The 23,615-nt window shown below is 34.4% G+C and overlaps 1 protein-coding gene across 5 annotated transcripts in view; it reads left to right on the top strand.

Annotated features, from left to right (window-relative positions):
• Window positions 1-23,615, top strand: part of PPP2R3A (protein phosphatase 2 regulatory subunit B''alpha) — a 195,533-nt gene that overhangs the window by 125,851 nt on the left and 46,067 nt on the right. For all 5 annotated transcript variants that reach the window (XR_006609229.1, XM_045088873.1, XM_045088874.1 and 2 more), the window contains 4 exons: window positions 5,106-5,192; window positions 9,000-9,156; window positions 11,506-11,554; window positions 12,363-12,452. Coding sequence is in view for 4 of the 5 variants with exons in the window: in XM_045088873.1 (XP_044944808.1) it covers window positions 5,106-5,192; window positions 9,000-9,156; window positions 11,506-11,554; window positions 12,363-12,452 (383 nt within the window). In the remaining variant the exon portion in view is untranslated. The remainder of the gene's footprint in view (window positions 1-5,105; window positions 5,193-8,999; window positions 9,157-11,505; window positions 11,555-12,362; window positions 12,453-23,615) is intronic.

Genomic DNA, 23,615 nt, shown 5'->3' with positions numbered 1-23,615 from the left:
TATAATTAATTATCTCTGCTGACATATATTCATGGTCTTTGCATATTATTTATATTTTTAAAACTCACACTCTGTTATTATTATGCTTTTTTATCCTCAATTCACAAAAATAAATCCATTACCCAGAAATAATTACTAAATTGTAAAATACTTGGGATGAAATATTGATAATAGGGCAATTCAGAATAGCATCGTAACAAATAGTAAACAAGATCCCATTGAGAATATAGAATGTGAATCTCTGTGTACTAAGATAAGTGTATCTATTGTAATAACCTCATAGTACCATCTGAAAAAGGAAAGTGCAAATAAAAAGTATTACATGAATATCTGGAAACAGGATTTTTTTTAAAGGTCTGGTTATTTTTTCTCCCTACTGCCTCTTCTGTTGTGAAATCTGGTCAAATAATAGTATGAAGTCATTGGAACTTGTGCATTACTTCAGAGCACAGTTTTTCTAGAGCAAATCAAAATAAGTTTTCTAGTATGAAATTAATGAATGTTGTTAATGGCACAAAAGCGAATGACAAAGACATCATTCTCTATCTTGTTCAGAGCAAAAACTGTTAAGTTCACACTTTCTTAGAAACTTAGCCTCAGAATTAAAGATAAATATCTTAGAAAAAGCAAAATTGATTAATCATTTGACCCTATCGAATGTTATATAATCTCAGTGGCATGTAGTATTAAACAATACATTTTTTTGTTGTCGGCATGCTAGAGTTCTTTTTATCAATTTCACTTTAGTCAGAAGAAACTACTGACACAAAGGATGACACAAATACTAGTTTTAGTGTGACACTCATATGGTGAAATTTGGGCAACTTTTATTTTCTGTTTATCACTGAAAAACCTATGACTTAGGAAAAGACTTTTCATTTGTTTGTTTAGTTAATTATTTTGTCAGCTATTTCCAGACTGGAAAGACAGAGCCCCAACTATGCATACAGCAAAAAGAATATCACCACCCATATAAGAGAATGCACCTAAAGTTACTCCATATTCTCCTTTATTTCCAGAGACAAGTTGGCATTTAAGAAATAGGTCCCTTGATACTGAATGAAAATGAAAATTGGAAATACTAACAAATTAAAGCCCTTGAATTTGCAGTTTTGCATGCTGTGTAAAGAAATTACCAGTGAATAAAAGACTGCTTATCCTAGCTGGCATATGCTGACTTTTTTGAGGAAAGAGGTGCTCATGTGAGTTTTTAAAATGAACAATGAGATTGAAAATACTTCTTTGTGACACTGGTAATGGCAGCAAAGACATTTCTCTGGCGTGCTCAGATGGTATCTTAGTGATAGCTTCAGTGTCTTCATTGGCCTGAAGCCATCACTTTAGGCTGAAATGCCAGGATTTTAATTGTTGAAGACAAGGTACTGATATTTCTTGAGATGACTAAACTGTGGTAGAGACTGCTCATCACCAACAACTTGGCTCTTTCCCCTTTAGAACTTTTCCTCTTGATAGAGAAAGGAGGAAATTTGTATTAGATAGATTTTTTTTTTTTTAAGTCCAAATTCTGCAGAGAACCATGGAGAAATACTTTTTGGAGCCATACTAACCAGAGGGTGACCAGTCAAGAATCTTTTCACCATTCCCCGCCAGGTAGAAGAACCATGCTTCCAGCATTTGAGAATGTTCCTCTGCATAAATTACCTACAGTGAGCCATCTCTGTAATTTTTGTGCCCACATCCACTCCACTTGTCAAAACCTGTCTGACAGCTACCAAACACTTGCTCAAATTTCTGGTGACCTACACTTGTGAATTAGAGGTTTCCGGTTCAGTAGTTATAAGGAAAAAGAAAGGAAACTAATTTAAAATTCAGACTATCAAGGTGACTAGAGATCCCTTGGTAAAAAATTAGCAAATTTCGTTCCACGTATTGGTAATAAAGTTATTCTTACTATTAACAATTCTTTTTTAAAAATTTGCTATTTAAAAACTGGGATTAATTTCTTTTTTATTTACCTAAAAGTAGTAGAACAAAATTAGGGGGAAAAATCAAGGGTAGATGTAGAACCAAGCAGCCACATGTTTTCAACACTAGATGGTGCCCCTACTTAAGTAAGCTAAAATGCTGACTCAGTAATGTGGAAACCAATAAATGTGCTGATGAAGTGGGGCTACTGAATAGAGATTTAGACTATGGAAAAATGGACTACAAGTACATTTTTTCATATTATTAGATAAGTAAGTTAGCAGAGGCTAAAAGTAGAAAACGTTTAACAGTCAACATTTGTGAATTTTAAAAATTCTGTCAAAAAAAACAAAAAATGAATAACAAAATAAGCAAAAATAAATACAGATCAACGCTGTATCATTTTAAGTGTAACACAGTACCTCCATAAATAATACAAAATATTTGAGGCATATATAAATATAAAATTTTGGTAGCTAGGAAACTTAGATTTTAGATAAATTTATATTTAAAATCAAATACTAAGGATAAAAATATAATCATATTCAACATAGAAAATTTTGGTGTAATGATATGTTTTGAAATTGACTTTACTTGAGAGAGGAGACATGGAACTATGATAAATGGTATTCTTACTGTTTATTTTCTATATATAATTTTTGTGCTAAAAATCCTCCATCTTTTTTTTTTTTCTCCATCTTTTTTATATGAACTTTGACACATGAGGTAATGAGCACTGGGTATTATATAAGACTGATGAATCACTAACTTCTACCATACAAATTAATTGTGTGTTAATTAATTGGTTTTAAATTTTAAAAATAAAATTAAAAATTTCTGAAACCAGTAATACATTATATGTTAATTGGATTTAAGTTTAAAAAAAAAATACACTGTTGAGTAAGATACCATGAGTTTGAACTGCATGGACCACTTATATGCAGATTTTTTATAGCACTGTAAATATATTTTCTCTTCCTTATGATTTTCCTAATATTTTCTCTAGCTTGCTTTATTATAAGAATACAGTATATATAGTACATATATAATATACAAGATATGTGTTAATCAACTGTTTACATAATTCATAAGGCTTCCAGTCAACAGTAAGCTATTAGTAGTTAAGTTTGGGGAAGTCAAGTTATAGTGGATTTTCAACTGTACATGGCTGGGGGTTGGTACCCCTACCCCATGAAATCTTGCCGTTTGCAACAACACTAATTGACTTTGAAGACATTATGCTAAATGAAATAAGTCAGAGACAAATATTACATGATCTCTCTCATATGTGGAATCTTAAAAAATAAAACCAAGATAAAGAAAACAGATTGATGATTGCCAGAGGCAAAATGGTTGGAGAGTCAAAAGGTATAAACTTCCAGTTATAGAATAAGTAATAATGGGGACGTAAAGTAGAAACATGGCAATTGTTGTTAATACTATATAGTACTATATAGTACTATGTATAATTAATACCATATATAATGTATTAATATAAATATATTGCGCATTTGAAAGTTGCTAAGAGAGTAAATCTTAAAAGTTCTCATCACAAGAAAAAAAATCCATAACTCAGTATGGTGGCAGATGTTCAGGGGACTTTCTGCAGTGATTATTTTGCAATATGTACAAATATCAAATCATGTCTTACACCAAAAAGTGATATAATGTATATCAGTTATTTCTCAAATAAAAAAATATATCAAGCAATTGATACTGATACTCAGAGCACCATATCAAGCACTGGGTTGCAAGTCAAGAAAGAACTGGTACCTTGGAGTTTGGAGGTGATAATGGTCAAGTTGCACCAGTGTTTAGAATAACACCATAGGATGAACTGAAGGAGACTCACGTGACAGTTGAAGCACAGAAGACAGAGCTCTACCCCAGTGCCTGTTCTGACGCTTCCTGTGGAGTTAGCAGTTGAGCTAGATTCTGAAGAGTCAGGAATTAGCACTACTATAGGATATGGACAACTGGGCAGCAAAAATCTGGGCCATTATTCTGAGGATATGTTTTCCCTGCTCTGTTTGAGAATCACTCTCTTTGCTAAGGAATCCAGAAGGGGAATGGTGGTTTAGTCCCTCATTAGGCCTACTCTTTGGAGAGATGTCCCAATGTTTTCCCTTTTTTGTTCTTGCCCTAAAATAACTTTTAAAAAAGATCTAACCTTTTCCATGATAAAAACCACCAAGGATACAGGATTTCTATTAGATAATCAAAATCAAAGGCAAAGTGTCAAAAAAAAAAAAAAAGGTTGCTTATGATGAGCACTTGTTGTTATATGTAAGTGATCAATCACTAAATTCTGCTCCTGAAACTGGTATTACCCTATATGTTAACTAACTAGAATTTAAATAAAACCTTGAAACCAAAAAGATATAATGCTTCATTTTGGAAGAAAAAAATAAAACTAGTGGGTCATAGGGAAATTAAATGTGTAGGCATAACCCCAGGTAAAACTGACTACGCTGTGGCCTCCTCCCTCCAGGATAGCAGCCAATCCTTCTCCAATCCTCCACTACACCCCAACAAACATGTCATCAATCTCAGACACATTTGCTACCCATTCCCTCCTCTCTCATCCTGTCCAGGGTCTTCTCCAGAGTTTCACATCTGTTATTGAACTCTTTAAACGCTAGCTAATAACAAAATTGCTCATGCCCAAGTAAGGACTTAGTATTAGAGATATCACAGATGTATTTGAGTTTCCAGAAAGAGTCTGGAAGACAAGAAGTCTTTAAGAGTCCAATGAATAAGGCTATAATAACCAGAATAAAGCCGTCTTAAATCATACCATGTTGGCAGCCATTCTTATGACCTATGAGTTGTTAAGCCAACCCAATGTGTATTTCCCACCTCATTTGCCTTCCTAAAATATTCACCCAATAAACACTGCTTGAATCAGGCATCACTATATAAGATGAGAGGTAAATAAAGTGACATCTAGGTAGCTGGGAAATGCAGGCCTGTGAGCAAAGAGTATCTTTATTATTCTTGGAATTATGAGGAATGTGGTGTGGATTTTTAAAATATCATTAGTTTTTATTAGAAATTACACTTTCCTTAATCAGAAAAACAAAACGTAGCTTGGTTCAGGAGACATTCGTAAGATGGCCTTTGGTGAAGTAATACATATCTTCAGTGTTTTTATTTTATTTGTTTCCTTTTGGAACCAGGTTATTCAGAGAATATTCTACACAGTCAACAGATCTTGGAGTGGAAAAATAACTTCGACAGAGATAAGAAAAAGCAACTTTTTGCAAGTATGTCTCTCATTAAAATTCATATATAAAGAACAAGTTAGGGATGCCAAGCTTCTGCCTTCAGGCTATGATACCAGGGTCCTGGGATCAGTCCACATCAGGCTTCCTGCTCAGCAGGGAGTCTGCTTCTCCCTTGGTCTGCAGGTCTTCCTGCTTGTGTGCTTTCTCTCTTCTCTCTCTCTCACAAATAAAAATTTTTTTTAATTTAAAAAAAAATAAAGAACAAGTTAAATAATATTCTTATTTCATTTAACAAATGTTTGAGAGCACTTTGGCTACTTTCAGTCATGAAGCATTTACCAAATACCTGGTGTTGGGGAGATCAAAGATGAATAACAAGGGATTTTTATATCAAGGTACATGGACTAAAAGAAAAGTGCACAGTCACATCTGATGAAAATTTCCACAGAAATGGGTAACAAATATGCAGGGAAGGCCTCACAGAAGGCCTGGCATGTGGTCTTAATCTTGGAGGGTATTGGAAGTTTATCAAAATAAAAAATTAGAAGGGGATTCCAGGTAAAGGGAGCAACATAAGCAAAGCCCCAGAAGCATGAAAGTGTCTGCAGTCTAAGAACAGTCTAAAGCAGCCAGTGGCTCTGCAGAGAGTAACCAGTGATACAGCTTCAGGGGTGAGATGGGCTGGGTTAGGAAAGGCGTTGCAAATGGAATAGAGGGGTTGCAACTTGATCCTTTCAGTAACAACTCTTTATCCAGCTCCTACTAGAGTAGAGAAAAATACTAAAAAGTCCTTTTAAGAAAGAATACTTTCCTTTCAATTATTTTATTTATTTTACCAAATAAGAGAGAAAGTATATAGACCACTAGTGGGAGCCTTTTACCGAGATAATCCTCATGCCTGATTGTTCAAGCTTCCATTAACCTAAAGAAACAATTGTTCATACTTGAAAAGAAATATTTTATTTTCAATGAATCAAACTAAATGAAGCTTAGGCTAATAATACAACCTTATATACTCTTTATTTTTCCCTGTCTTCATCTGGGACAAAGTAATGAAGACTTGGCAAAATTAGCAGCCCATAATTCATATAAAAACCTTTTTTATTCCAAAATGAATAGTAATTATCCTGCCTCTCTCATGGGATGGGATGGGTTGAGATGGCAGTAATTGCATAAAAGAGGCCTTCCACCTTAAGAATGGTAATCCCTCACATTCCCGAAGCACATTAGAGTTTGTAACAGTTTCTGGCTTTACTGTAATATATATATTTTTTTAATTGATAAAATTTGAGGTGCAGATATGGTTGAATGACTTAGATAAGATCTCACAGCAAGTAAATGGCCAGTCTGGAAACAGAAGTGTTCTTTTTAGGGCATCATTTAATTTTTCCCCCTCTTCCCTATCTCTCTCCCACTCTTCCTATTAGTACATTATTCATGAATGTATGCTCATGATTTATATGCTCATAAAGCATTCAAATAATATGAAAATATCTAGAATAATCAGCAGAAGTCACTGTCTACCTCTTCACCCTACAATTTCATTCTTTTTCCCAGAGGGAACCCATCCATACTATGGTTTTATTCCCTTATACGTATACATGGAGTAAACAGTTTTATTTTGTTTCTTTTTTTTTTTTTTTAAAGATTCTACCCATTTATTTGACAGACAGAGATCACAAGTAGGCAGAGAGGCAGGCAGAGAGAGAGGAAGGGAAGCAGACTCCCGCAGAGAGCCCGATGCGGGGCTCGATCCCAGGACCCCGGGACCATGACCTGAGTCGAAGGAAGAGGCTCCAACCCACTGAGCCACCCAAATGCCCCAACAGTTTTATTTTGTATGGCTGCTTTTTTGAGGTGGTTTTTTTTAAGTATATGAGATAATTTTGTTAATTTGGGTTTTTTTTCTCCACTAACAGCATATCTTAACATTCTTTTCATTTCTATGCATATAAATCTTAACTGCTGCATCATCTATGGCGTGGCTCTACCATAACTAAATTATATATTCCCCTATAGAGGATGTTTAAGTTATTTTCAGGTTTTTCCTATTTGCAGTGATGCAGTAAATACCCTTATATTTTCCTTCTGTGTGTACGTAGGTAAGAATTTTTCTAGAATAGACTACTGGAGGGGAAATCCTGGATCAAATGGTATATGCATTTTCAGGGTTGTTTTTTTTTTTAAGATTGTTTATTTTTAAGTAATCTCTGCACCCAAAGTGGAACTCAGATGCACAACCCCAAAATCAAGAGTTGCACGCTCTACCAACTGAGCCAACCAGTAGCCCCAGTGTGGTTTTCAGTTTGATAGATCCTGCCAACTTAGTCTCCTGAAAATCTATACTAGTTCATACTTACACATTCATCAATAGCACAAGTTTTCTGTCTTTTTCATTTGCTGATAATCTGGTAGGCGAGAATGAGAACTCATTCTCAAGATTTGTTTTATTGTATGTATTCTCCTTTATACATGTTAAAGAGCATTTTATAAAATAAAACATTACAAGCAATGTTTGGAAAACAGAAAAATCGTATTTCATCACCCTAATACAACTAATAGCATTTTTGTATGTGTTCTTCTAGTCTCATATAAATGTGCAGATTTTAGGATTTTACAGAATTCTTATTATGTGTAATCTTAACCCATATTTTGCATTTACCACATCATGGTTTTCCTTTGTTTCTGTGGAGTCTTTATAATTTTTACTGGCAACAAAATCTTCCATTAAGACGTTTTACTATAATAGTTTATGTTCTCAACTTGCCAGAATTGGTTTCCCAGTATTTACATTTTGGAATATAATTTCTCATTGAAGCAATCTATCCGCGTTATGAAACAGTCACCTCTCTCCCTTGTAATATTTTTTACCTTGAATTCCATTTTATTTTCCAATAATATTGACACTTTTTTGGGTTAAGATATAGCTAGCATATATTTGTACTTTTTTAAAAACCGCCTTTTAAATTTTATTTTAGAGTTATCTCTTATGGATAGCGCATACCTAGATATGTTTTGGGGGGGTTGGTTTTTATACTCAATCTGAAAATACTTTAATATGGACACTTAATTCATTTACATTACTGTGATTGTTGATGTGTTTAATCTGATTTCTACCATCTCATTTTGTTTTTTCTATTTCTGAAGTTTTTTTATGGCTTCTTAAATCATTCTTTCTGAATCTTTCATTTCTGAAAACATCTTCATTTGTCTGCCCACTTGTATGATAATTACAAGAATTTTAAGAATTCTGGGCTCAAAATTATTGTTTCTGGTGTTTTCCATAGGGACACTCAGTCAGGGGAGCCCCAGTTTAATTTCCAGCACAGGACCCTGCAGCTCCATCCCTATGTCTTCTTTGCCAGGCCACCACACATCAGCACAATGCTATGTATAAGTCACCTTCACAGTAAACTTGATCTCATTACAAAGCCAAACCCTATATGTGGATTTCTACTCTACATAATAGAATAGATGCTCACTCTTCATAATTTTGGAAAGTTACAAGCAGTGTCAGCTTATGACCATGTAATTCAGCCTGTTGTCTAATTGTTCTGGCTTGCTAGTCTGGGACCTTTGATGGGCTACAATCTCCTTGGTAACAGTCCTTCCCTTTCCTTGCTTTTAAATCCTCCACTGCATCTAACCCTTTGCTAAGTGTAATACAGAACTCATAAATGCTTATAGATTGATCATTTGATTAAAGTTTGGAAGAGGTTCCTGATTTGGTACTCAAACCAAAAATTTTAATTCAATTTAAAATTAAACTTTACTAGACCATATAACGGCCAAAGCCGGTTTTCATAATTTTAAAATAAATTAATCTTTCTCTTCATACTATTTCAGACTCTAGCCCTTTTGGAAGAAGAGGAAGATATAAACCAAATCACAGATTACTTCTCCTATGAACATTTCTATGTTATTTATTGTAAATTCTGGGAACTAGATAGTGATCATGACCTCTACATCAGCCAGGCCGATTTATCTCGATACAATGACCAGGGTAAGTCTTTTACAAGTGTTAAAACTTAGCTATTTTGAAAAAGGCAAGAGTTATATGAATTGTTATATGAATGATAAATTCCCATTTCTTAAATTCTTTATCTAATCTGTCCTCTTTAATGAACCAAGAATTTTTAAGTGGGAATGGGTGAAGGTATCAATTTTTTATTTAGAAAGCAAGTATAGGAGAAGGGACTTACAGTAAGTAAACAATTAGAGTCTTTGTTTTGATTACTTGCTGAGTCTTTATAGTGATGTTTATTTTCTAATGATGAATTGAATAAGATTAATACCTATGTAAAATTTATTTGAAAGAGAATATATGTATACCCTTATAAATTTCCCATTTTACAGTGTTTATGAATAGCCAAGGATGAAAATGTTTCTAACTTGACATTGTTTTCCAGGAATCATAAAAACTTACTTTTTGGAATTTAGTTCCTGAGTAAGTATTTTCCCTGCAGATGAATTTTGAGTGCTTTCTTGTATCAGAAAGCAAAAATATCACATATCACATGATATTATCCCCTTTACTTCATTTTTACCAGTAGTAAACTTAGAAACTATTACCTGATGGTTTACTGTTCTTCACCAAGCACCAAAATACATTGACTTGTTTTTTTTCTCATAAGATTGTCCCTGATCTATTCTTAAATGTCTTCTCAAGCACTGCTGATTTTTAAAAAATCAGCCTTTAGCCTTTTAGATGTAGCAAAGTACAAACCTTAAACAAATGCGTTGAATTTCACTTCTGTTATTTAGTATATCTGTGATAAACCATTTATATCTTAAGAAAAGGCTCATTCTATATGATGTCAAGTTTCATAGAACTTTCCATATATAAGAAAGAGTTCTACCTCTCAATTCTCAGGTCCCAACAACATATCAAGAGAAAATACTCATGTGTACTTGTTGATAAACAAGCAGTACTTGTTTAGTACTCTACCCCCTTGTTCAGGTAGTCATAACCTTCCTGTCACCAGAATAGCACAAAAATGGAAATATTCACAGGTGTATCAGGTCAGCTTTATTAGCTCTGCACCTTCTAATCACCAGTGACCAGATCATCTATGTTAACATGTGGCCATGCAAAACCTTACAGGTTCTAAATCATGCTCTCTGGCTGATATACCATAATTCTCACCAAGTCCCAAAATATTGTAGATATACACCTAGGCCCGCATGATGAAGGTGTCACTAAGACCACCTAATTGCCAGTGCACCTGCCTGTCCTAAATGGGACAGCATGATCTTCAATTTTAGGCTAAACTATCCGAATTTTAAAAATACCTTTTTTTTTAAAATTAAGTCCCATGCCTTTCCTATACAGCTCTCTATTTGTCTATCTAGTACGAATTATTAACCCCATAAATCAATGTTCAACAAAGTATAGAGGGTCCTTGTATAAGCTTTTTGGCCAGGCATGGCTCTACTGACCCCCATATTCCTAACATCTTCAGCCAAACTAATTTTACCTTGGGCTGACTGTACCTAACTCTGTGCAGAAGAATTAGATGCTGGTAGCTACTAACTCTCTAATGACTCATCCCTTGTTTCGAAATTGAGGTATACATGCCATTGCCTGGGGCACTTAAAAGAAAGATTCCTGTCCTTACCAAATCCATGGGTCTGAGCTGTACTGGCATATCCTTTCAGTTAAAAGTAAAGCCTTTGGTTATTTTGAACCAATAATGAGGTACACTGCTACAGATTCTCTAGGATCTATCATCAAAAGTAGTATACTGTCTAAAGCTATAATTGTGTCTCTGAGTAAAACCTATGATGGAATTTCTCAAATGATATGTTTTGTTATGTTTTGGACTTTTATGGAATAAGAATATTAGAAAAGTATGTTTCTGGTATGTTTGCGGTATCTTCTATGAAATTCTACTTGAAAGCATTTTCTGTTGTTTTACTCAAAGTCCCTTATATTACGAGCTGCCCTTGAATTTCATGATAGGATAAACTTTGTCTTGTTTTAGAGGAAAAGTTGTCTTATTGAATAAGAGGATCAATACAAATTCTATACGTTTTTGTCGTAGTTGTCCTGATGTTCAGAACTAATCTGGTACTCAGCTACGGTAATACATTCCAGCTATCAGGCATAATCATTTGCCTGTTCTTTTTTTTTTTTTTTTTTTTTAGTGACTGATTAATTGATTATGCCGCCTTAGATTCTTTCAGAAATATAAATTATACATAGGTAAAAACTTAAATACTCCTAACCTCTCATTATTGAAGACTATTATGTTTTAGCTATGTTTTATGCTATTGAAAAGAAATTTGCCAAAAGTATTGCCTTTATGCAACATGTTTCTAACTCACTTTGTACCATTTTGTTTACATTTAGCTTCATCAAACAGAATTATTGAAAGGATATTCTCTGGGGCAGTAACAAGGTAAGAAAAAGCATCTGAGTTTAAAAATGAATTATGGATGTGGAACCTGAGTGGTTCAATGGGTTAAATAAGCCTCTGCCTTTGGCTCAGGCCATGATCTCAGGGTCCTGGGATCCAGCCCCATGTTGGGCTCCCTGCTCAGCCAGAAGCCTGCTTCTCCCTCTCCCACTCCCCTTCCTGTTAACTCTTTAAGGAAAAATGAATAAATTCCAGGTAACACTTTAACAGTCTTATTTGAGCATGACTTCCTGCACACCATGGCTTCATACAAGACAGTAGTAATTCTTTAATTTATGGGCATTAGTCCATTAAATACAGGTAACAGTATTGGTGATTATTTGCATTCAAATTGGAAACCAGACTGCTTTCTTCTTACCTGCATAGGTCTTCTGGTTTCACCCTCCAGGCCTTTGCAAACAATATAGGCAATGGAAGGGATACTCTTTGTTAGGTTTCCAGCCTTCTAATTTTTCTTTGACTTAATTTCCAAAGAAATATGTTGCTTTAGTGGCGCCTGGGAGGCTCAGTGGATTAAAACCTCTGCCTTCAGCTCAGGTCATGATCCCAGGATCCTGGGATCAAGCCCCACATCAGGCTCTCTGCTCTCTGCTCTCTGCTCAGCAGGGAGCCTGCTTCCCCCAATCTCTCTGCCTGCCTTTCTGCCCCCTTGTGATCTCTGTCTGTCAAATAAATAAATAAAATCATTAAAAAAAAAAAAAAAGATGTTGCTTTATTTCTTAGTCTGTCATCCTACTAAATTTATCTGAGTGATTGCTTAGGAAACTTTATGACCATGTGTTTTCTTCAGGGGAAAAACAGTACAGAAAGAGGGAAGAATGAGCTATGCAGACTTTGTTTGGTTTTTGATCTCTGAGGAGGACAAAAGGAACCCAACCAGGTATGACTTTTTTTTTTTTAAACTTAAAATCAATTAATTAACTTAAAAGTATATTATTAGTTTCAGAGGTAGAGTTTAGTGATTCAAGCTGGTATGACTTCTAAATTTCCTTTGCCAGGAATGTCGAACACTTGAACAAAGCTTAAAAAAGTCATGATGTATACTCAGTGGATGCCATCTTGACCTAGGAGCACCAAGATAAATTACACTTAGTGTCTGCCCTCTCAGACTCAATGCATAGTCACGGCATATCAAGAGAAGTGCTTTTACCCCCAGAAACAAAGGTGAAGTGACATGTGAGCTGGCCCTAAAAGTTAAATAGGACTAGGAAGCTTTTATATGGGATGTGGGAATATATATGTTAAGAGTTTTCATCTTGATGGTTCAGTGGTAAATTAGAGAGGGAAAGAAACAAATTGTGGATGACACTTATAGACAAATTAGAATCATCTCTTCCTTTTCCTTGGCACACTCAAACATACCTTGATTTGTAGTTGTGAACATACACATCTGTTTCTTGCCACTAATCTATCTCTTATTTAAGCCAAAATCTAGGTCCCTCTCTTCTTTTATTCCCAGCTTGTGTTAACACAGTACCCAGCACATAGTTTGTGCTTAGTACCAAAGGACGGAGAGGCTACAGTCCTTGGTGCTGCTTGCTAGTATAACTGCCTCAGCTGTCTGTATGTTGGGTCTAGAAGTTATCTAAATGTTGGATACAGGGTTTGGAAATCAAGGAAGTAGAAATAAAAGTAAGCTATTTCTTGGCAGCCTATTAGATTATTTTTAAATAGCTTTGTTTTCCATTTCAAAGAATTTTTTGTCCATTGTTAGACAATTTAGAAAACATGGATAAGCAGAGGAAAATAAATTTTCATACTAATAATTCTAACATGCAGAATAAGAGACTATTAAAAGTTAGTATATATTGTATAGTCTCTTTTATTATATATTTTTACTTACTTTTTAGATATTTAGATTAGTTCCATTGGATTAAGTCTTAATTACCATACACTCCCAAATTTTTATGGAATGCTTTCCAAAACAATAGTTATAGCTAAATGGTTGTTACATCCACTACTTTTTTCACTAACATAAATTCCCCAAAATGGAATTGTTAGGTTAAAAGGGTATAGACATTTTTAAGGGCATTTATAAAAATTACTAAGTTGCTCCTTAGAAAGAGTGTATAATTTTATACTTTTATCAATAAGGTACTGAGCATATTTCCCATAACCCCTACTAACACAGGATGTTTTCCTCTTAAAAATATTTTCCAATTTGATAAATAAAAAGTATAATATTATTTTACTTTGCATTTGATTACTAATGAGGCTGAATTTTTTTTCATATGTATTCAGTCAGTTCTATTTCATTTTAGGCAGCTTGCCTTTTCAAGTCTTTTGCTCATTTCTGCTGAATTAGTTTTTTTAAGTTTATTTTATCATACATACACATTAAATATTTTAAAATACAAAATACATTCAAAATCTTAATAATAAAATTTATTCATAATTCCATGACCCATATTTAACATTGGTATGTCTCCTTTCACTGTTCCTCCCTTTCCCTCTCTAACCCCTCTCTCTCCTCCTTCTCCTCTTCCTCCTCCTTCACTCTTTCTTCCTGCACCAAAAAATACACTGTGCTAAATGGTATCATACTATATAGATTTGTAACATACTTTTTCACATAACAGTGTATTTCCATGCCAATAAGTATGCATTTTTATCATTTATCATTAGTCCACTATTTTGAAAGCTTAGGTTGTTTCAGTTAGATCACCTCAACTTCCAAAGTTTTGCAATTCTTGCCCTTTCAGTGTTGTGTTAACCCTCAGTTTCAATTTTTTATCTCTCATACTTCCTCAATTATGAAAAAGCTTTCCTCAAATAATTCTCACCCATGTTTCCTCTTTATGGAGCTCCTATTATCCCACAAGAACAAATGAAGAGAACTAGAAATGGTAATGAAGAAGATTAATAACAAACTCTATGAACATATACTTGTTCTCTTTTCTTCTCTCAATGTCCTTAAAAAACATAAATTACATAAAGTAATAGAAGAGTGTAGTTTGGGGTTTGTAATATATATAGATACAATATAGTAAAGTAATAATTAGAACAGTGTAGTTTGGGGTTTGTAATCTATAGGTATGTAATAGGTATAGCAATAATAGCACAAAAAGAGGGAAGAAGGAGGAAAGTTATATAGGAGTAACATTTCAGTATCTTGCTGGAATTAAGTATAAATCTGAAGTAAATTCTAAGAAGTTAGAAATGTATATGACAGCCCGTCTTTCTGCCCCATAGGTCCTGTCCTTTAATGAAAGTGCCTTTTTGCTCCAAATAAATAAATAATGTTTCTTTTAAAATGTATATGGCAAGTCCCTAAAGCAACCACTAGAAAATTAACTCAAAAATACATAGTGGAAAAAATCATTAAAAGAATTAGAATGTTACACTTAGAAAATAATTCACTTATTATAAAAGAAAGCAGTAAAGAAAAAGAAAGAAAAAATGCCAAGACAGATAGAAAACAAAAAGTAAATGGCAGATATAAGTCTAACTATATCAATAATAACAATTTATAAATTTGAATGAATTAAGCATTCCTTTAAAAGGCAGAGATTTTCAAACTGGATTTAAAAAACTAATTTTATGCTGTCTACATGAGAAATACTAGATTTAAAGACATAATGGGGAGAAAAAAATAGAAACTAAGTATAGGGATATGTCATGTAAACAACCTTAAGAAACTTGTAATGTCTTTATAAATACCAGAGAATGTAGACTTTAATTCAAAAAATAGTTACTAGAGATGAACAGGAAAACATTACAATTACGTATATGCACCACAACATCAAACCCTAAAATACATGAAACAAAACTGACAGAATTAAAATAAACAATTCAACAATAAGAGCTGAAGACTTCCATACTCCTCTTTCATTGATGGATGAACAACCAGGAAGAAGATCAACAAGGAAATAGAAGTCATGAGCAACACTACAAATAAAACTATAAACCAAATAGACCTAACATATCTATAGAACACTCCACCTAAGAACAGTAGAATATATATTCTTCTCAAGTACACATGGAATATTCTCCAGGATAGAACATGTGTCAGGCCATGAAACAGTCTCAATACAAAAAGAAGTAAAATCATACAAAGCATATTCTCTGACCATAATGGAATAAAATTAACAATAAAGATAGGAATTTGGAAATTTATAAACATGTAGCAACAACACACTGCTTAAATAACCAAAGGATAAGAGAAGAATACATTAAAGGAAATAATTTGAAATGAATGAAAATGAAGGGGAAAGTATCAAAACTTTAAGATGAATAAAATAGCAACACGGAATGCCAAAACTAATGGGATGTAGCAGTGCTACATGCAGTGCTGAGAAATGTATAGCAATAAATGCATATACTAAAAAACAAATGCCTTGAATCAATAACCTAACCTTCTACTTTAAGACACTGTGGAAAAAAGAGCAAATTAAGCATAGCAAACACAAAGATGGAAAGAAGAATGACTGAAGTGCATAAATTAGAGAATAGAAAAACAATAGAGAAAATCAATGGAACCAAAAGTCAGATTTTTTTAAAAAAAGATTAATAAGGCCTTAGGTACACTGGTCAAGGAAAGACGAGATAACATTTAAATTGTTGAGGTCAGAATAAAAGAGGTAACATGAATGTTGACCTTACAGGAATAAAAATATATATATAAAACATAACTTTATACTAACAAGTTAGATAACTTAGACAAAGTGAGCAAATTCTTGGACACTGGTTTGAGATGAAATAAAAACTCTGGATAGGAAAAATAATCCCAGGCTGATACAGCTTAACTGGAAAATGCTATCAAACATTTTTAGAAAGAAAACAAATGAACATGGGGGTGGGGCATAGGGGAGAGGCAGACTGAGAAACAGATTGTTAACTATAAAGAACAAACTGATGGTTAGTGGAGGGGAGGTGGGTGAGGGGATGGGTCAAATATGTGATGAGGTCTAAGGAGTCCACTAGTTGTGATGAGCACCAGGTGTTGTATGTAAGTGATGAATCACTAAATCATATACCTGAAAAAATAGTAATTCTTTACAATCTTCCAAAGAATAAAAGAGTAAAAAACACTTCCAGATTCATTCTACAAGGCCAGTGTTAGCCAGATACCCAAAGCAGATAGTAAAGCAAAGTTGGTTTACCATCTAAAAATCAAATCAATATAATATATCATATTAATAGAATAAATGATTGAAGCCACATGATCATCCTAGTAGTCTCAGAAAAAGCAGTTGAAAAAAGTCCAATACCTCCTCTTGATTAAAAAAAAAAAACAAATAAACTAAAAGTGGAAGGGAATTTCTTTGACCTGATAAAGGATATCTCTGAAAAACCCATAGCTAACAACTAGTGAATAGTGAAAGATTGAAAGCTATTCCCTATGACCAGGAAAAAAACAAAGATGTCTGTTCTTTCAGCATTGTACCGAAGGTTCTAGCCAGGACTGTTAGGCAAATTAATGAAATAAAAAGCATCCAAATTGGAAAAGAAGAAGGAAAACTATCTATTTGAATATAGGAAATCTCAAGAAATCTGTTGAAAAACTATTAGAACTCAGTAAAGATTAAGAAAGTTGCAGGATATAATACAAATTTATTTTAAAAAATCAATTCTACTTCTATGCACAAAGAATGAAAAGCCAAAAATAAGGAAATAATTCCAGTTATAATAACAGCAAAAAGAATAAAATAACTGGAATAAATTTAACAAAAGAAGTATAAAACTTATATTGTGAAAACTGGCCAAAACATTGTTGAAAAAAATTAAGGAAGATCTAAATGAAATGAAGGCATCCCACATTCGTGGAGCAGAAGGTTTAAAAAATAGTTAGAACATCAGTACTCCACAAATAGATTTATAGATTCGAAGCAACTCCTTAGAAAATCCCAGCTACTTTTTGTTGTTTTTGTAGAAATGAAAAAGCTGAATCCTGAATTCATACGGAACTACAAAGAGATCAGAGTAGCCAAAATAATCTTGAGAAAAAAATAAGATCATAGGATTCACACTTACTGATTTCAAAATATACAAAGCTAATGTAAACAAGACAATGCGATACTGGCATAAAGATTGACATGTAGATAAACAGTGTTGAATTAGGAGTCCAGGGGCGCCTGGGTGGCTCAGTGGGTAAAGCCTCTGCCTTCGTCTCAGGTCATGGTTCCGGGGTCCTGGGATCGAGCCCCGCATCGGGTTCTCTGCTCAGCAGGGAGCCTGCTTCTCTTCCTCTCTCTGCCTGCCTCTCTGCCTACTTGTGATCTCTCTCTGTCAAATAAATAAATAAAAATCTTTAAAAAAAAAAAAGAATTAGTCCAGAAGTAAAAATAAATCCTCACATTTATGGCTAGGATATGGCAACAAGGATGCTAAGATAATTCTAAGGGGGAAAAATAGTGTTTTAAGAAAGGGAGAGTTGGATATACATACATACATACAAAAGAAATACCATCACCAGAACTAAGGATTCTAGGTAAGAGATTGCAGCACCTGGATGGAGCACAGAAATAAGAAAAGATGAAAAAGGTAGAAAGGAAAATCTCATATTACCTGTGTCATCCCATCTCTAAAGCCCAGGCAGCCCAGTATGGAGAGACAACCTCTCCATGGGGGAAGGAGAGTGAAGTGAGTGCCCAACTTGACTATGGACTCCAGCAACAGACCCTCCGTGAACACCAATTCCAGACTAGCATCAGTGGGCCCAGCCCAATGACATGCCAGCCCCCATGGACCCAGGCCTCAGACTCACTTAAACACAAAGACTCCACTACACCAGACTCCAGGCAAGCGACTGTACACCATTCTCCATAATTGTCCAGCACCAGGTTTGCCACTGCAACCTCAGGCTTGCCCTAGTGCCAGATCAACCCCTAGATCCCTAGGCTCCAGTAAAACCCAGTAGACCTCAATAATGACCAGCCCCAAGAGATCCAGGCTCCAGGTCCACTACTGCAGACTTATACTGCAGGCATCACAGACCCATCCCAAAAGTAGGCCATACCTTGCAGACTCTGGCTTAAGACCCAGTTACTACCATATTGGCCCCCATGGACCCAGGCACAAGCCCAGTCACCTGCTTACCTTGGCCTCCTGATTCTAGCCATAAACTCACCCAAAGACCCCAGGAGGCAGCTTGCCCAGAGTCAAGACTCAGACTGCTAAAGGGCATTCCCTGCCAAAGTCAGTCTTTAGAGACTGAAAGCGATGCCTGCTTTTTTAGATGCAGTGACACTAATGCAGTGTTACAAGGATCTTGGATAACCAAGAGAATGTGACACCACCAAAGAAACAAAATACTAGTAACTGACCTAAAGAAATTGAGATCTGCAAACTGTGTGTCAAAATTCAAAATAATCATCTTAAAAAATTTCAGTGAACTTCATAAGAAAACAAAGAACTGAGCAAATTCAGGGAAACAGTGCATGAAGAAAATGAGAAGTGCAACAAAGAGAAACCATAAAAACAAGCCAAAAGGATATTTTGGGGATAAAGAACACAATGACTGCACTGAAAAATTCCACAGATAGCTTCACCAACAGACTCTATTAAGCAAAAGAAAGAATTGGTGAGCATGAAGACTGGTCAACTGAAATTAACCCAGTCAGAGGAAAGAAAAGGAAAAGAAAAAAACAAAAAAGAGAGCAAAAAATCCTAGAAGAGTTACAGGACACCACTAAAAGAAACAATATTCATATTAATGGGGGTCCCGAAATACAGATAAAGAAAGGAAGAAAACTTATTTAAAGAAATAATGACAGAAAACTTTACTAATCTGTAATCTGGGGAGGGAAATGAACATCCAGATCTGTGAAGTCCAAGGAACCCCAAACATAAAATATAGAGGTCTTCACCGATACACATTATAAGCAAATTCTCAAAAGTCAAAGATGGAATTTTGAAAACAGCAAGAGAAAACCAACTCATCATGTACATGGGAATCCCTAGCAGTGGATTTCTTAGTAGACTACCTTGCAGACCAGGAAAGAATGGGATTATATATTTTAAGTGCCAAAGGAAAAACTGCCACCCAAGAACACTATACTTGGCAAAGCTGTCTTTCAGGAAAAAAAAGGAGAGATAAAGACTTTCTGAGTCGAACAACATCTTTGAGAGTTCATCACAATAGACCAATAGACCTGTCTTACAAGAAATGCTAAACAGAGTTCTCAAGTTGAAAGAATGCCAACTACAAGGAGAACATATGAAAGTTTAAAACTCACTGTAAAACTAAGAATATAGTCAAATTCAGAATACTCTAATACTCCAATAGAGTGCATAAATCACTTTTAACTCTGGTATATAAGTTAAAAGAGAAAAGTATCAGAAATAACTACATCTACAATAATTTGATCCTGGATACAGAATATAGAAATAAATTGTGATATCAATAACAAATGTTGGGGAAGGAAAAGTTAAACCATACAGATTTTGTATGCAATTGAACTTAAGTTATTGCCAACTTAAAATAGATTGTTAGAACTATGTTTTATTGGAAGCTTAATGTTAACCAAAAATAAACCTATAGTAGATACACAAAAGATAAAGTAATCAAAGTATACCACTACAAGAAATTAACAAATAACAAAGGATGATAGCAAGAAAGGAATAACAGAATTACACAGTAGTCAAAACCAATTAACAAAACGACGGTACTAAGCCCTTGTATATAATTACTTTAAATGTAAATGGATCAAAATAGCCAATCAAAAGACACAGAGTGGCTAAATGGATTAAAAAACAAGATCCCACAATATGCTGCCTATTAGGGACTCATTTTATCTCTAAGGACACACATAAGCTAAAAGTGAAGGGATGGGAAAAGATCTTCCATTCAAATGGTAACCAAAAGAGAGCAGGGTGACATTACTTAATATCAGACAAAATAAATGTTAAGTCAAAAGAAAGCCATTATATAATGATAAAAGGGTTGATTCATCAAGAGGATACAACAACTGTGAATATATATGCTCCCAATATTGGAGTACCTAAGTGTATAAAGTAAATATTAACAGAACTGAGAGGGGAAATAGCAGTATAATTATAGGGGGCCTCAGTAGCCTACTTGCAAAAATGAATAAATCATCCAGATGAAAAATTAGGAAACAGCAGACTTGAACAACACTACAAACCAAATCATTCTAACAGACATATGCAGAGCATTCCATCCAACAGCAACAAGATAACACATTCATTTTAAGCATGCACAGAGAATTTTCCTGGATAGATCATATGTTAGACCACAAAACAAGTCAATAAATTTCAGAAGATTGAATTATATCAGGTATCTTTTCCAACCACAGTGGTTTAAAAAAAAAAAAAGGCTAGAAGTCAATAGCAGGAGGAAAATCGCAAATATGTTGAAAGTGAAAACACTCATGATCAATTAGTCAAAGAAGAAATCAGAAGTGAAATCAAAAAGTATCTTGAGACAAATAAAAATGGAAACAAAACATAGCAAAACTTATGGGATGCAGCAAAAGCAGTTCTAAGAGTGAATTTTAATAAATGCCCATAGTGGGTGCCTGGGTGGCTCCATGGATTAAGCCTCTGCCTTCAGCTCATGTCATGATCTCAGGGTCCTGGGATTGAGTCCCACATCAGGCTCTCTGCTCTGCGCCCCACCTCACCCCTCTCTTGCCTCTCTGCCTATTTTTGATCTCTGTCAAATAAATAAATGAAATCTTTTAAAAAATAAATAAATAAAAATATAAATGCCCATAGTAAGAAAAAAAGAAAGACCTAAAATAATCTAGCTTTTATGCCTCAAGAAACTAGAAAAAGAGCACACCGAACCTAAAATTAGTAGAAGGAAGAAAATAATAAAAATCAGAAATAAATGATATACAGACTAGAAAAACAGTAGAAAAGATCAATGAAAATAAGAATTGTTTTTTTGAAAAGATAAAATTGACAAATCTTAGGCCAAGGAAAAGAAGACTTATAAATTATACGTGAAAGAGAAGATATTACAATTGATTCCACAGAAATAAGATCACAAGATACTATGAAGATTTATATGCCAACAAAATTGATAACATACAAGAATGGAAAAGTTCCTAGAAACATACAACCTACCAAGACTGAATCCTGAAGAAATAGAATATCTGAACAGACCAATAATGAGTAAGGAGATAGAATCAACAATTAAAAACTTTTTTTTTAAGATTTTATTTATTTATCAGAGAGGGCGGGGGAGAGAGCGAGCACAGGCAGACAGAATGGCAGGCTGAGGCAGAGGGAGAAGCAGGCTCCCTGCCGAGCAAGGAGCCCGATGTGGGACTCGATCCCAGGACACTGGGATCATGACCTGAGCCGAAGGCAGCTGCTTAACCAACTGAGCCACCCAGGCGTCCCAACAATTAAAAACTTTCAAAAAAAAAAAAAAAAGCCCAAGACCTGATGGCTTTATGGGTAAAGAAAAATAAATGCCAGTGCTTCCCAAACTCTTCTCAAAAACTGAAGAGGAGGGAACACTCACAAACTCATTTTACAAGGCCAGAAATAAATACCCTATTCCAGAGCCAAAGATACTACAAGGAAAGTATAGACCAATATTCCTGATGAACATGGATGCAGAAATCCTCAACAAAATGCTAGCAAACCAAATTCAACAGCACAATAAGAGGATCATACACCATGATAAATTGGGGGTTATCCCTAGGGCAAAGACGGTTTAACATACGCAAATTAGTAAGTGTCAGATACAACATTAACAGAAGTGAAAAAATAATATGATCAACTCCATAGATACAAAAAAAATTTGACAAAATTCACAATATTTCATAATTTAAACACACACACACACCCAGCGAAAAGAAAGAATGTACCTCAACAAAATAACGGCTCTATATAACAAGCTCACAATTAACATCATACTCATTGGTGAAAGCTGTCAGCTTTTCCTAAAACTAAGATCAGGAATAAGCACAAGGATGCCCACTCTTGCCACTTATTCAACTGGAAGTTGAACTGGAAGTCTAGCCAGAATTTTTAGGCAAGATAAAGAAAAGGCTTCCAAATCAGAAAGGAAGAAGTAAAGCTTTTTTCTTTTTACAGAAGAGATAATCTTATACAGTTGACCCTGTAACAACACGAGTTAGGAGCACTGACCTCCTACACAGTCAGAAATCCACATTTAACTTTTGACTCCCCAAAAGCTTAACTACTAATAGCATACTGTTGACCAGAAGCCTTCCTGGTAACTTAAACAGTGGATTAACACATATTTGTATGTTACATTTATTATATACTGTATTCTTAGACAGTTAAGCTAGAGGGAAAAGAGTTAAAAAATTATAAGGAAGAGAATATACATTTATTATACTGTACTTACCAAGAAAAGGCCATGCAATTCAAACCCATGTTGTTCAAGGATCAATTTTATATATAAAACTCTAAAGGCTACCAAAACACTATGAGAACTAATGAACTAATTTAGTGAAGTTGCAGGATACAAAACCAATCTACAAAAATCAGTTCCATTTGTACATACTAATAAAGTATCTGGAATAAAATAAAACAATCTCATGTACAATAACATCAAAAAAAATTGTAGGACTACATTTAACCAAGGAGGTCAAAGGTTTGTGCACTGAAATCTATAAAATCTTAATGAAAGAATTTGAAGAGGACACCAAAAAAAAAAAAAAAAAAAGGAAGGAAGAAAGAAAGAAAGAAAAAGGAAGGATATCCCATCTTCATGGATTAGAAGAGTTAATAATATTAAAATACTCTCCAAAGCTGTCTGCAGATCAGTGCAGTCCATCTCACAATTCCAGTGACATTTTTCACAAAAGTAGACAAAACAATCCTAAAGTTCATTTAGGATCACAAAAGACTGCAAAGTGCAAAAGCAATCTTGAGCAATAAGAACAAAGCTAAAGGCATCATATTATCTGATTTCAAAATATACTACAAAGCTACACTCATCAAAAAAGCATGGTATTGACAGAAAAACATCAAAATATAGACTATATAGAGAGCCTATAAATAGATCCCTGCATTTATGGTCAATTGACCTTTGACAACAGTGCCACAAACACACATGAGGAATGGAAAGTCTCTTCAATAAAGGATGCTGGGAAAA

Source organism: Mustela putorius, unplaced genomic scaffold (assembly GCF_011764305.1).
Source record: "Mustela putorius furo isolate JIRA1106 unplaced genomic scaffold, ASM1176430v1.1 tig00003834_pilon_pilon_pilon, whole genome shotgun sequence".
Taxonomy (NCBI): domain Eukaryota; kingdom Metazoa; phylum Chordata; class Mammalia; order Carnivora; family Mustelidae; genus Mustela; species Mustela putorius.
The sequence above is the reverse complement of the archived record's forward strand: the minus strand, read 5'-3'. Positions and strand labels throughout refer to the sequence as shown.